Source organism: Buteo buteo, chromosome 4, assembly GCF_964188355.1.
Source record: "Buteo buteo chromosome 4, bButBut1.hap1.1, whole genome shotgun sequence".
NCBI lineage: Eukaryota > Metazoa > Chordata > Aves > Accipitriformes > Accipitridae > Buteo > Buteo buteo.
Genome location: NC_134174.1, coordinates 4,677,323 through 4,692,708, shown reverse-complemented (window position 1 = coordinate 4,692,708; position 15,386 = coordinate 4,677,323). Strand labels below are relative to the sequence as shown.

The window sequence follows — 15,386 nt, the reverse complement described above, 5'->3', positions numbered from 1 at the left end:
GCTGTCAGAGGGTATTTCCATTGCCCGCTCAGGGGTTGTGAACCCTGGGACAGGCAATCTGCTGGTGTAAATCCGTGTGGTCAGTGGGAAGCATGGACTGCCAGCAGGAGTAAAAGTTCGCCGTGCACGAGGCTATAAAACGCTCCAACTGGTCAAAAAATATTCTGCCTATTCATCTCCATTTCAAAGAAAATGGAGACTCACTTGGAGAAGTTGCTAGAAAATGATGGCTGGTGATGTCCTCATAGGTGGCTTTGAACGCCGTGAAATAGCGGTAATGGGTCAGATTCTGCCACCCATAATCATTTCAGGCATTTCTTTTGCTGGGCTGCAGAGCCTGGCGGGGACCAGGGGAAAGTCTCACCCCTCCAGTCCTCTTGTAGCTGCTTTTATTAAACAGGCGTCTTCCCTGTCAGTGTGAATAAAAGGAGTAGAGAGCAGTTCATTATCCAGTGTATCACTTTGAGTCTAATACTAATTAAAAGCTTTGCCTTCACTTCTGTGGAACCTATTCTTAGAAATTATGTAAATTAATTGGAGTTTTGAAGAGGAGCATATGCCAAATCCTAAGTAATTCCCTGCTGGCTGAGGCAACTCCAGCACTGGAACTGGAGAACGGCATCAGGATCTTTTTTTCCTTTTGTGGCTGCAAAAATCTAGGGCTGCTTCAGTAAATTTTGATGCTTCTCTTTAGCAAATATATGAGAGACATCAAATATCCAGACCCTGACCATTTGCGAGAGAGGTACAATATAAAGGCTTTTTCTCCATGAAAGCTTTTCCATCTCAAAAATGACATTTAACACAGACAAGCTTTTTACTTCTGCGGCCGTTCTCCAAACAAATGTATGTTCCTGCTTCAAAGAGGATTTTGACCCTCAAAAGGGAGACGTACCCGAGATCCCATGAACTCCCCTTGCGAATTCACTCTTGCTATTAATTTAATGGAGAAGATATTTACATGCTATGCTGAATGAGAAGGGAGGTTTGATCCTAAGGGACATAGCGTGTGGTGAAAAGAGGATATACTTTTGAAGCAAAATAGCTCTAAATGTTATTAGCTTTTTTTTCCCCCTACCTGATTATTTTTTCCCTTTAAAAAGGCCAAAACAAATAGAAGGAGAAGAACCAAAGAAATGGTTTCAAATAAAAGCGAGAAGCAATATGGTTTGGTCTCGATATATTTTGGTCTCAATCAACAAATCACTTAAAGTTGATGAAACTACTTGCATGTTTAAAGATAAACATGATTAAGTACTTTGGTGGATCTTGGCTTATTATGTATTGAAGCTGGATACGAGCGTGAATTGAATCCTGGAACTTTTGATGGGAAGATGCTGCAGTGTAAGCTTACTTCCAGGTGCACATTTTGCAAAGTCGCCTTTTCTTTACAACCTCACCCGAAGGATTAAGAGCCGCTGGGTGTGGAACCTCGGGCAGGAGGAGGCAGCCCTCCAGTCCAGATGTTTTTTGCCTTTGGAGATTTGAAGTTCAGTGCTGGCGAGGTCTGATTTTTGCAGCTATCATCTTTTTCCCAGCTGAAACCTTTTCAGTAGTAAAGGAGGCAATTTTGATAACCTGTTTGTCCGATGCATCCCTTGTATTAGGCAACCTCTATGTACAAGGAGCCAGATTCTCTTCCCTGGTTTAGACTTTTATTCAGTGAAACATTCTCTGTGTAAAGCTGCTAGAAATGGGTCTCCTGTTTCTCTGGGGCTTTAGTGATATGGAAGTGACTGCCAGAAAGCACACGTATGGCTGATGGTTATGCTATACTGCAGGATGCTCAGACTCCTGAACGTCTGCTCCTTCCTCAGCCATTAGTTCATTGCACTCTGCGCCATTATTGCTAAATCTTCCTCAGTTTCCCTATCTGTATATGCTTCTGCTGTGAGTCTAAATCCATTACGATTTTTTTTTGATTGCTTTTTGGTTCTCACAGAACAGGCTCCATAACATTGCAGGTTGGTAAGATGAAGACAACTCATTTAGCCGTGGTTGGAGCCTGTAAAAATCTGTGTCTCTAATGGCACCAGGAATGTAAGATCCCAAAATAGAAGTTGTTAAGTCTACAAGTGAAGACAGTTCTTGGGAAGAGAAAGCACAATGACATACAACTTTGGATCAATAGAAAATCTTTTCAGAACAAGAATACAACATGTAGCAGGGAATGTAGATGGGAATGACATTGCTAACCACTTACTAGATAGCAAGCTCTCTGCATGTATTTTGGAGCCGTCTGTATGTGTGCATTAAATATAAAATCATCTCTTTTTATGCTTGTATTGGCTAATGCACAGACTGTTTAGAAATACTGCAGGACATTTTTATTGAATGAACACAAAATATGATTATTACTCTGGAATTAGGATGCCAACTCATACACCTATTAGACAGGGGTCACGAGGGATGGGTTAATTTGTTAGATGTTAAACACTAAACTGGTGGCAAACCAGGGAGTTGAACCTGGGTTGCTTCTGAGTTTCAGGACTGCATCCTGCTGCCATCCCCAAAGCTGCTGGGTGCAACCCTCTGGGTGCAGCCCTTTGGATGCAGCCAGGTTTGATCCCAGGTGGAAGTGTTGCGGTGGGCATATACTTGAACACAGTTGCACGTTTTCCCACCATGTTCTCTTGTTGCCCACATTTTTGGTCTGAGTTCATTGGGCTTTAGTCCACCTTTAGTCTCCCGGCTGGAGCAAAGACCTTTCCATCTTGCAGCACGTGGAAACCAGCCCAGGTCCTTATATTGGTGCCCTGCAGAAACTAGACATACATCAAGGTCAATTAGGGCCATCCTGAGCTGTTTGCATACATGCTGGGCATTACCCTGGGGGTGTCAGGTTGAATCTTGATACCTTTAGTTGCTATTAAATGGTAGTGGGTGTCAGAGGTGAAGAGGCTCTGCCCCGGGGAGATTTTCAAGTATTCATTTCTCAGACAGGTCCTCGTTTTGGTGAGCATGATGTTGTTGACCGAGGTCAAGTTAGATGCTGCTGCTGAGATGGACACACATTGTGCTTTAGATAGGATGGGCTTGGTGCTGCAGATCTGTCCTCTAGGAGTGAGGGTGTCCCTTCTCTTTCTGTGGTTGGGTTAGCGTGAAAATAAGGTAAGACCAGGAGTGCCCAGTTGGAGCTGGGGGTCTATCTGGTAATCAGCTAAGTGACAAAATCCGTATGGACACATTTCAAATAGATTTTCAAATGTATCGGCCCTACCTTGGTGGACGGCGCTGGCATGCCATGTGTTCCTCTTTCCCATCTCTTCCCGCAGGACCATGCTGATTTGCGAAACCACTTCTTCACTGTGGGGATGAAGCTGGAGGCGGTGAATATGAGGGAGCCGTTTCATATCTGTCCTGCATCAGTGACCAAGGTGAGCTCCCAGAAAGAAGGGATGGAAAGAGCCTGATTAGGAGCCTCTCACTGATTTCCACCACATTTAGGAAAACTCAAGAGTGGTACTTAATTGGCTGGAGAACACATTAAGAAATATGTTTAAAATCCATGGATGTTCCTAAGTAATGAATTGTTTGTTTCCTACGAACATCACCAGCTGACTGTATGCACTTAGATCCAATGGGGATGAGTACGTCCATCTACCACTTCCATGTAAAAACCAAAAGGATCCCTCTTTTACCTCTGTCTCCCATCCATGCATATGTATTTTCCCTGCACATCTGGGAAACCTTTTGAAATAAAACAGCTGGGTGGAGGCAGCAGCTGGATATTTAATCCACACTCTCAAAGGCAAGAGAGAGGAAGGCTCTGGGGTCTCCAGGATCGCTTCCAGTCCCTGCTCAGCTATAGGCACACTGGGTGACCTTGAACCCCAGCACTTTCCCTTGCCTCAGTTTACCTGTCTCTCAAACTTGGGCCTTAATCTCTTTGGTAGAAACACTTTGATGAAAAGTGTTAGGTGAGAGTGGGTTATTTTCAGGAGTAGTTTGATTCCAGGGCCTGGCTGTTTCAGCTTTCCACGTTACCTAATGTTATAGCAAATTCAAATTCTGATTTTGTTTTCTTCTTTTTTTAACCCCTTAGGTTTTTAACAATCATTATTTACAAGTGACCATTGATGACTTGAGACCTGAACCCAGCAAAATCTCAATGCTTTGCCATGCGGATTCCCTAGGGATCTTGCCAATACAGTGGTGCCTTAAAAACGGAGTCAATCTCACACCTCCCAAGGGTTCGTATTCCTTCTCGGTGATTTGCAAGTTTCCTCTGAAGGAAGTTTGCTTGTTGTTATTGCCTTTAAAACCACGATGCTGTTCACAGCAGAGCATCACCCTAAGTATCTCAAGCCAGAGTGGCTCTCTTGAGTCGCTGGGGCTGTTCTGGCTCATACCAGCTCGTGGACATCTCTGCAAATGTGTCTTGCTGGTGGGTTGATGTCTGTGTGCTTTGTAGTCTGAAGCAGGCTGCACCGAAGCCTAGTGAATTCCTGTGAAATGCATCTTCGCGATGCTTTGTGTGTGTAGAGCAAAAGGAGCATTAAAAGTCGTATCATGCTAGAGGCAAACCAGGCATCTCCCTATAGTATCCACCTTTGTACAACACCGAGGCCAGGCAAAGCTCCTAAATCTAAATGTCTAAGCTAAACTCACAGCTGCCTGCCCGGGAGTGTGTAGGCATTTCCTTAGCTGTCTCAAAAAAACCCAGGTGAGGGCAAATTGTGAGCAGCATACAGGTCAGAGCCAGGGGAAACAGCCTCCAACCCTGCTATTTCCCAACTTTGTAGCAGTGCAGTTAATTACTTGCAATTTCAGACAACCACCTGCGGTGCCCTAGCAATATTTCTTTGCTTGCAAAATGTGTTGGTTCTCTGGAATTTTAGATTTTTGAAGCTGGCTGGAATGTTGACCCTTTGCCAAAATTTGGTGTTGCTTGGGGGAAAAAGAAATGCCTCCAAAAAAAAAAAAAAAAAAAAAATCCCACTAAGTTTTGCACATGCAGATTTGTCTTAATTTTGGAAAAAGTATGCTGCTGCCAAGCCCAGGGAAGCGAAGAGTTATTCCCTACCAGATTCAGAGTCCTCTTATGTATATCCAGAATGTCTCTTCAGCACATGTGATTTGAAATTCCCACCAAAGTCCTGAAGTCCTGTGCGTGCAGCTGCATACGGTGCATCCATAATTAGTCTCTTACTTTTACTGAAATAAACGTGCTGTCTGGATGCTTTAGCTCCCTCCTGCTTAAATCCAGGTGTAATGATAATGTCTGTGTAAGCGCTTGCTGATATTGGCCAGAAAAGCTGCTAAAAATGAAAGTAAATGGAATGTTTTGTTTTTTTCACCCCAAATTCTCATGCAGCTTCCCCCAGGCCAGCTAATTAACTAAAGCAGACCATAGGCCAAACATTTCCCTTTACAGGGTCATGGCCTAATAATTTCCAATCCATACAAAGCCTGTCTGAGGTGGTGTTTTACAGGTCAAGTGCCTGCAAACTCTCTTTTAGATGCCAGCATTTTTAGAAGTGGCTGTAGCATCCATCATATGGGTATTTCTCAACTTGGCCAGTAAAGTCTAAGGGGCAAGTAATTATCTGGTGTGATGGTTGGGGTCCACCTGGGCTCCTGGGAAAGTGTGGAAAGTCTTCCCTCATTCCGCTGATGAAAATAGTTTGCTTTCTGCTGTCGGGTCAGAAATTGTGGGGGGAAGCTATTAAAAAGGTATAGAAGAAGTGGCAGATAGATGCATGCTATATATTGCTGTGCTTGTTACATTGTGTGTGAGGGCTGCATGCCCAAACTATGTTTTAGGACCTTTGGTGTCAAAAAACTCTTCCATTGGCAGATACGCTGTTTGAGTCACTAAAATATAATCAGATATTAGAATGATTTCTTTAAAAGAAAAAAAACGAAAACCCACAACAAAACCCCACAAACCACCAAAAAAGAAAGCACAGGGAAAGTGAAAAGCATCCAAACTCCCACTGAGGGAGCCAGTCTTCTCTGAGCGGAATAATACTAGCTTTGGATAAAGAAATAACCAGAACTGATACAAGTGGGCTGCAGTGCTGTGAAAGCGAGGAAGGCTGTGGTGTGAGCTGGCTGCTAATGAGCAGGTCTGCAGGGGGAAGAAATCCCACCATTTCCACCCAAATCACTGGACAGCTCTGCCTGCCTTGGGGTGTCTAGAATTGCCCCTTCTCACACCAGATTTGACCAGCCTTCTGCTTCCCAGCGCTCATGTGTTCCCAGCCAAAATCATCCTTAACAGAGGATACGTTGACCATTTTTGTTGTTGTCCAAATGGCTCTCCCTGTTGAAAGGCAAGAAGTTCCCGTGGAGCAAAAGCTGAAAATGGAAGAAGTCCTTTTTTGTTTTGTGAAAATGATTTCTTTGCTGTATTCTGGGCTTGGGTTTTTTGGTTAATTTTGGTTAATTTTTTGGTTAATTTTTGGTTGACAAGGAGGTTTTAGGATTTTAAAATTACCTGATTTTATTTCATCAAAACAGTGTGCCAGGTTGGGGTATTTGGGTTCAGAGTCCTTTATTTGCCCGATACCCATTTTCTGGCCTTTTTGCCTATCAGGTCTTTGTTGAAGCCAAACTCACAGTAGATGAGTCATGAACAGGAGGTGCAAACATTTGCTACTAGAAATAGAGCACAGTATTTTCCTGTACGGTGCCAAAAATGAATACCCATTTACTGCTGCTGTATAAACATTGAACAAGCGCTGTTTATATTTATTAGAGCTGGATTTATAGACCACTTCCATTTAGAGTAACAACCATTGTTCCTTTTTATGAGCTATTAAGAGGGGGAAAAACATTTCAGTAGCGCTCCTGGTTGTAAGGCTTACTAAGGAAATGCCACTTCCAAAACCTCCAGTACATTTGTATTGTTATATTTGCTTCTGATTAGACAGCTGAGCTCTTCCATGCTGAGAGTTGAGATAGCAAACACAATGAGGTTTTACACGTTTTGAGGAGCAGCAGTTGAATCACGCAAGCGAAGCTTTGAACGTTATTACTTGGGCTGAGCCTTAAAGGATAATGGTATATGAATGCTAATGGAGGTGTTGGGTACGCGGTAGCTCCCCATCTGCTGAGGGAGGTAGCTTATATCATGATGCTCCACGCTCCCAGCCATACACAGGCTTATTTGAAGCCAATTCCTGAGTAAGCTCCTCTTGGAGTCATCCTCATCGGGCTGCTGAAGTGAGTTTGCCATAACTCTCTAACTGCTGTCCCAGGTTTCGTTCCTGCTAAAGTCTGCGGCAAAAGATTTCAGTGGTGCGGGGCCAAGCCAACGGGTGGTTGTGTGGTGACAACACACTCAAGTTTTTGTACCTCACTGAAACCTTGTCCGTGTGCCTTTTTCCATCCGCTCTGCCAAGATTTTGCGTAGCTTGCAGTTAAGATTCCAAACCTGTCCGCGAGGGGCTTAAATCGGAGATGAGAACGTGCAGGGTGCGGGCAGGTTTTTGGGTCTCTGAAGGCAACGTCCGCTGGCAGCTGGGGCGGACCCCGGGTGGTTTAACGTAGATAACTGCGCTGTGGCTGTCCCCACCTCAGCCCATCACCCTGGCTTCTTCTGGAGTCGGTGGAGAGGGATCTGTGCCTGCTGGAGGAGGACGGACAGATCACCTCTAGACCTGCCTGGTTTTCCATGGACTCTTTAGGGAACCCGGGGTGACAGGCGCAGTTGCAGGCGTCTCCACCGCAAACGTCCGTATGCGATCAGATGAATCCTGTTCCGATGCGATGTGCGCTTCTCCTGTTTTCCATTTCATTTTATGAAGCTGAGAAGTACCTGGCAAACAAATAACTGGAGAGAAAAAAGGAGATAGAGAAGATACGGGAAGAGAATGCTGTTGCAGAAATCGGTTGTTAAAAAACAGTGCAAGGATTTTATTTTTTTTTATGAAAAATGAACATTCTGTAAAAGTAATTGCCCTTTTTTACTTCTTTGTGCATGTTTATTTCTAGCTTTCCAATTATTATGCACTTTCATGCCCCACAGAGACAGGCATCTTAGCTCAAGGCTTTATCTCATTAATTTGTTTGTCGTGTATGCAATCATTAGGATTAGAAGTTCATCTTATCCCAGACACTTGCATCTTAGCTGGATCCTTGGGAGTTTATTTTCAAAATTTGTACCTCCTTTTTTTGATCTGGGTGACTGAAAGGTGACTGCACTCAGTATTCCAGTCCTTTCTTGCCTACAAAAAATGTCACAATTTTCATAAATGATTCATTCCTATCTGATCTTGAGTGTCCCTTTTTGACTGTCAATGAAAAAGGCATTAAGGGATGCTCTGTGAAATGAGGCCAGCCTGAGATGCCAGGAAGGGAGATTGAGGGGAGAATTTGGCCTTTAAGTGACTCCTGAAACTTTCCAGTGTGAGTAGTTCTGCAATAATGTTATTAGAGTATCAACAATATCGTCACAGGGCCCTCGAAAGGATTAGCAGTCTTTGGTTTCAAGCATTGTGAAAATATAGACTAAGAGGCAGACAAAAAAAAAACCAACCCAAAACAAATAAAAAAACCTCCTCTCTCTCCCAAGAGTTTATTGCCTAAATAGCCATGTAAGAAGAATGGATGAGCAGAGGTCTGTTTTGTCTCTCTGTGATGGGACTGTTTGAGAGATGCTTATATAAATCAATTTTTTTCCTAGAAGCAGAGGCTGAAGGGATCATCCAGTTGCTGAGACTTTAGTCTGGGAGCTGGGAAATCTGCGTTCATTTTCCTCCTCTGCTCCAGAATTCTATAAAACCTTGGATAACATGCTCACTGTGGTGGGATTCGGCTCATGTACACTGAGCTGCTGGGAAGTCACTCATGGAGGGTATCAGTGAATATATCAATGATATATTGATATATCAATGAAGAGAGAGGAGAATTTATCTCATGCTTTGAAAGAGAGGATGGATCAGCTTCTGGTTGTGCTGGTCCTCTCCCTGTCCGCTGCTGAGGGACCCTTGATGTCCAGTTCCATAACCCCATCTTTTAGATAGCTAATGGAAGGAGAAAGGAGTCGATGACTAGCCCCACCTGGAAATTGGGGACAGTAGCACTTCTTGGTAGTTCTAGGTTTATTAAAGCCCGGGAGATGCTCACAGGAAAGGGAAAATAAGGAAAATAAATATGTTTTATTACTTTTTAATGAAGACCTGGAGTGTTCGAAGTGAAATGCAGAAGGTGTGTGAGTGGGGGCTGGAGAAGCATTGGCATTGGCTCTCGTGGTGTATAAACAGGCATCCGGAGAACTTGCCTGCTGATAGTGTGCAGTTCACCGAGGTGGGGTGGGATGCTGAAACACAACTGGTCATCTGCTTGGGGCCCATTTCGTGCTCTCTCTCTCTCTGGTGTGACATGGTGGCTGATGGCACTTGCTGTTTTGTCATCCTGCAGGTTACTCTGGCCAGGACTTTGACTGGGCAGACTACCAGAAGCAGTGTGGAGCGGAGGCAGCGCCTCACCTGTGCTTTAGAAACGTAAGTTCTCTTTTTGCCTTTGTGTCGCTCCTCTTGATCCATGTGAAATGAAATAGCTTGCACGGAAAAACTGCAGCAAGGCTTTGGGAGGTTCCCCCAGACCGCCATGAGTCTGAGGAAGGAAGCTGGAGACATGTTTCAGGTCTCCATCCCTAAAAAAGAGAAGAAGTCTTACTCTTATCTGATTCATTTAGATTTCCTGCTCTTCATCTCCTCTCTGATTTTGTACAGCACCTACCACAAGAAGGTTCTCTGCTGATCATTGCAAGTAATTCAAGTGCTATTAAAAGAAAATAAACTAGGTAAAAAAATTGCATGGTATCATCTGGCCCTTTTCATATTTTGGGTGTTTTCTCTGGTTCCCAGGGAGATACATTTAACCAAACCAAATGCATTTAAAAGCTACGATTGAAACCGTTGAGCTCAGACTGTGAGAAGTGATTAACCTGCATGGATGCTCTGGTCTTTGGGACAGTTCATGTGCTTTCTAGATAAGCAACAGTGATGTGAGAGCGAGCAGCACATCATTATGCTGGAGGCCATCAACATTCAGAGCTTTTGAAATAGTCTTTTCTGGCAATGACAGTCTGGCATGGCTTGATCCGACAGGTATTCATCACTTGGTGAAAGGCAGATGTAGCCTTCTGCCTTTTCCAATAACCTGGTGCTCTTCTTCCTCCTCCCATCAGCTGATGGAAGTTGAGATCCCATCAATAACCAAAAACGTGGTGGTACCTAAAAAGACCGCAGAAGGGTTTGCAAAATAAAGTGGGGTTGTGAACGGTGGACAAGGAGATTCCTCCAGGAGTTACACAGCCTTTCGCTGTACTCAGAAGTCACAAGACTGGGGGACAGGGTGTTTGTGAAAAGCAGAATGGAGACGGTCTCACAAGACACCAGCCATGGTTTTGCATTGCCTTCCCCATCTGTGGTGACCCAAGGGCAGCCTGGCTTGGAACAGACCTTTGATGGTGAATTGATGAATTTGAACACTTTTTATTAATAAATTCGGAGGACCTGTATCATCAACAGAGTTTGACCTGGGAATCAAATCCGAGTTAGGATTTCTTTGCCCCATTTATTGTGCCATCCCATGCAAAACTCTCTGCCTCAAGGGACTTTAAGCGAAGATTTCTGAAAACACTGAGGGAAGCTGGACAATGCTGCATCGCACCAATAGAGTGGAACAATTGTCGCATTTCTTCTCTTCTGCAAGCACCTCTCCCTTTCCTTTATATCTCTCTTCGTTTTGTCAAGTAATGTATCTATGCTCTCAACGCTGGCGTCTTGAGAATAGTTTCTGCGTAATATGCTCCAAAGATTAAATCAGGTCTAAGCACTTTTTTTTCCTTTTTTTTAAGGAAACACATTCATCAGATGAACATGTGTCTGTTATTCTTTCACTCTCGATAACACAGTTCTCTGCAGAGAGATGTAATTTCGCTGTTGTCTCTTACACAACCTCCTTGGCAGGTTGGTCCATTTGTTTCGTGGCTGTGAGCGGCTCTTTGATAGAAGCTGTATTGCAAGCACATCTTCCACCTAGTGCAGCCAGACGTGGTGCTGGAAGTGGATATGCTGTAACTGTTTCCCTGGGGGGGATATTTAACGAGGAGAGGCAGTTATGAAATGGATTGACATGACCAAATGCTTAGTAAAATAAACTCCCAGCTAACTGTTTTGCCATTGATTCTGTATAAATTAGCCTCCAGCACCGAATTGCAATGAAAGGAACCGGTGTGATGATAAATGATGTTTCCTTGTTAGGCAACATAAAAGCCATTTAAACAAACTCACCCTCCTTTTCTGCAGTCCTGGCCACTGGCAGCTTTTACATGGTGAGACTGATCTGTGTGCTGAGCAAGGCTTGTGACGGGCCAAGCAATGTTGGAGAGTAGCAGCACTTTCCTGGAAGGCCTCTTGATGAAAAAAAAAAAAAAAAAAAAAAAAGACCAAATCTAGAAGGTTTTAGTCTCACAAAGAGCTCCCAGTGATTGTTCAAGGTGAAGTGCCCGTGGTGCTGGGTGCTGTACAAATAGCAGAAGGGGTGAATTTGAGTCTGGCTTTCAGCTGCTGCATGAGGGATTGGTGTCATTTTGAGTCAGTGACAATTATTACCCATCTTAATTATTATTAGCCAAAATCTCAGCCAAGAGGGGGAACCTTTTTGTGGTGGTGTGTGCAGAGAGATGCAAGCACTCAGAGCTGATGTGTTGTGGAATGGGTGGGACAGGTGGGAGGAAAATGCAAGAAAAGGAAGCCGTGGCATGGCCACAGGTATTTCATTAGTCTGTTTTCAGGAATAGTGGTGGTGGGGATATGGGGAAGGGACTGACCTTAAGTGAAGGAAGAGAGGACACTGGAAGGGACAGAGTGTAAGGATGAAAGTAGGTGAAGAGTAGCTTGAGGCTCGGCTTGTGGGGAGGGTTTTGGAGAGGTCGTAGGGTCTCGGGATCCCTCTGCAGTTGGGATCACCTGCAATGACCACAAAGAGGAGCTGTGGCTTGTTACGTTAGGGCTGAGCCATCCTGGGACTGGTCAGGAGCCTGCTGCTATCACACGGCCAGGGCAACCTCAGGCTGAAGCGGTTTGCCCAGGCATGTATTAGCCTACAGTGGTGGCACCTGAATGATTTGAACTGCAGCTTCTCTCAGGCTCCCAAACTCTTAGTACAACGGGGGATGCTGCATTCTCGCAAGCTCGTGACCCCACATTTTGGTCCTGTGTTTCTTACTTGGGGTGATGACCGCTCGTTTGGGGATCATTGTTGTAATACCTGACCTGGCTTTGCCTTCAGTGGAGAAGAGTGGGAGGGCAGCGGGGGTCTCAGATAACCCATGAAAGACCTGTTTCTTTCGTGCTGTATTTAAGTGTACAAGGTACTGCTGTAGCAGTAAACACAGCTGGCTCCATCAACACCCACCTGCAACTGATGAACTAACGTACCTAAAGTCTACAGAGAAGGACCTTGTACCTTAAGCTTAAAATACTCCATGAAGAAAAACATAACTTGAATCAGTTACTCAAATTTCTCCAGACTCAGTCAGCCTGGGCAACTAAATGTGGGAAGAAGTTTCTCTGGTCTCAGGCAAGGTGGGTTATTTGCTTTACAAGGCTTCTTCTAGCAAGGTGAAAGATGCTCAGACACAGCATCTGGGAACCCTCTGTGTAGTATTTTGCCCCCAACAGTGGCCAGCAAATGCATCGCTAGCGATCATTCAAATATACTTGGAGCTGGTGTGGAGTAACCTCCTCCCAGTCTTTTGAGAGTTAGGGATTGGAGTAAACCATGAAATACATTGCTTCCTGATTTGTTGCCATCATTGTTTTTTCATACGGGTGTCCGGGGTAGCTTCATGTTGAATCTGGATGCCTTTGTGTTCTTCAGTGTATCCTGCACTTCCAGTGAAAAGCAAACCATGCTAAATTTATGCTTCCCAGTGGACAGCCTAATTAAAGCCATGGAGTGCTGCAGTGCCATGTTTCAGTGTTGGTCCTTGACTCTTTCAGACATCCTTCAGCCGTGGCTTTACTAAGAACATGAAGCTGGAGGCGGTGAACCCCAGGAACCCTGCAGAGATATGTGTCGCTTCTATCACCTCAGTTAAAGGACGGTTAATGTGGCTTCACCTTGAAGGTATGTGCTATAAAGGCTTCTTCTGTTTGTGTGGTTCACTCAAATGCTCTCTTAATTTTGTCCTTCATCTTCTGCACAATATTGCTTTCTCCAGCCTTTCCTTTTTATACACATTGACCGATAATAATAGATTATAATAGTAATAATAAAGGTTATTAAGAATTATCTTCCCCTGCTCTCTCCACGAGGGAGCCACAAGATCTTCCACCCTCCCATCCATGTGGACTCTGTCTGCATGATCTCCGTTGATGATAGAAACCTCTTCACTGCCATCATGATAGGTCTCCATCCTGGGAATGGATGTTTGCCTCCCTTGTGTGGCTGAGACTTCCACTGTGATTTCCAACAGGCTCTCGTGGGATCTCCTGTCCCCCTGCAACCTCATTCCTTCCTTCCTTCCTCTTCCTTTCACTCTTTTGTTTCACCTAGGCCCATAAAACTTCTGCATTATATGCTGCTCCTCACTGTGGCCATGGCATGCTCACATCCCTCCTCTCTGTGACTGTACGATTTCCTTTGCTGATCTAGGAGAGCTCTTGTAGGCAGTAACTCTGTAACGCAGACTTTAGAAAGCCATCATCCCACGGAGAACACCACCCACTGCTGTACAAGCAGTTTTAAGAGAGTGCTGAAAAACAGAGCATAATACCGTATAAAAACTTCCATTTCTGCCTTTCTTGAAATGAGGTAGAGATGAGCTCATTTTTAATGTGGTTTTGCTCTTGGGACATTCTTTCTCAATTCATCTGGGCAAGGACTTCTTAGGTAAGTGTAATTTAGAACAACACAGGGATTCTTCTTATTGCTTTAAAACCAGTGTTATTTGTAAAGTCACTGAGAGCAGAAAGCCATGCTCATTTAAGTGTTTTTGTGATAAACCATGGATTTGTTGTAGCACGTATCTTTGTCACAACATAGTTTAATTTTTACCCATCAAGGTAACACACTGTTGTTTGAAGCTACTGGCTTCACCTGTAATGAATACAAGAGCTTCAGTTTCCCTCTGAAATCAATAGTAATTGGGGCAGCATCGACTGCAAATACAATATGCTGATTTGCTTTCTTCTGGAGAGCCATGAAAATATCAAAGGCACTTCTAGTGGCCCATAGTCCTGCTCATCACCAGCCTCTAAGATCTGTGCTTCTGCCTCTTGAAGAATGTGTAAGGCAGATGTGTCATTACTTGTGCTGCCAGCCCTGACGCAGTCAAAAATCAACACCTTGCTGGAACACCCTATTTGCAAAATAAAATGCATTCGGTTGAGCTACCATGATGGTTCAGGGAGATGTGATGTTAAAATACCTCCACCGCTCTGCCTGCAATCACGTGCTGATAGGTAGATCACTGCGCAGCTCTCCTTATGCATTTCTGATAGATGCCGCTAGATGTTTCACGGCATCCCTGAGAGATTGGGCTGGTGAAAGAGCAGCGTCTCTTAAACACTTGCTATGTACAACCCCAGGCGATACAGTGGCACGTTGTCTCAGTCAGCTGGGAGGAAGGCAAGACGCGGTCCTGTTCTGCAGCTCAGGGAGTACTGCATGGTGTTGGTATCCCAGTCTCCTAACGGGAAGAAGGGATGGGGAGAAACAAAGCTCGTGCTGGGCTCCAGGTTGCAGAGTTGTCCTGCAGAGAGCAGAATCAGAAGGAAATGGAGCAAGACTTTCCTTTGCTAAAGACAGCGACACCTGCTTGCTCCATGGGAGCTCTGTAGCAGGAGGTGGGAAGGAGGGAAGGAGTCGTCCATGTCTTCTCCGATGGTCTGTGGGGTCAGTGTGGTGGCTCGTGAGTAATTCCCCTGAAGTGCATTAAATCTGGGCTGCTCTCAAGATTGTTTCTGCAAAAGCAGTGTGAAGCCTCGTTCTCAGACATTAATGCAAATTTATTTTGGCCCTTGTAGGGTGAAACAGGTAGGAAAGTGTTAATGGGACAACAAACCATAGTCAAGTACATGATTTCCAGAAAGGACAGAGGAACAGGGCTCACAGCAAGAGGTTCTTGCAGAGATCCCATGTGAGATGAAGTCTCAAGCCTGATCTGCACAAAAAGTCACCTTCCCTCCTCTGCAAGATGCTCAGCTCTCAGTGTTTTGGGGCTGAAAGACAGTGGAAGCCAGATTGATAGTAGCTGTATTGCTTCATCATCACCTGGCACATCACCTTCAGCATTATGCTACACTGATTATAATAACCCAAGAAGTATTTCAGCATCTGACAGTGTGCAGTGCAATTTGTGCAGGAGGAAAGGTCTCTAATCAAATCCCTTAAAGTTAGTAAAAACGTTGTCAGGTAACCCA

The 15,386-nt window shown here is 44.5% G+C and overlaps 1 protein-coding gene across 1 annotated transcript in view; it reads left to right on the top strand.

Moving 5' to 3' along the window:
• The window catches only part of SFMBT2 (Scm like with four mbt domains 2), a 117,359-nt gene that overhangs the window by 70,922 nt on the left and 31,051 nt on the right, over nt 1-15,386 (top strand). The window contains exons 8-11 of the mRNA XM_075024618.1: nt 3,276-3,377; nt 4,046-4,193; nt 9,370-9,452; nt 12,963-13,089. Of these exons, the coding sequence (XP_074880719.1) occupies nt 3,276-3,377; nt 4,046-4,193; nt 9,370-9,452; nt 12,963-13,089 (460 nt within the window). The remainder of the gene's footprint in view (nt 1-3,275; nt 3,378-4,045; nt 4,194-9,369; nt 9,453-12,962; nt 13,090-15,386) is intronic.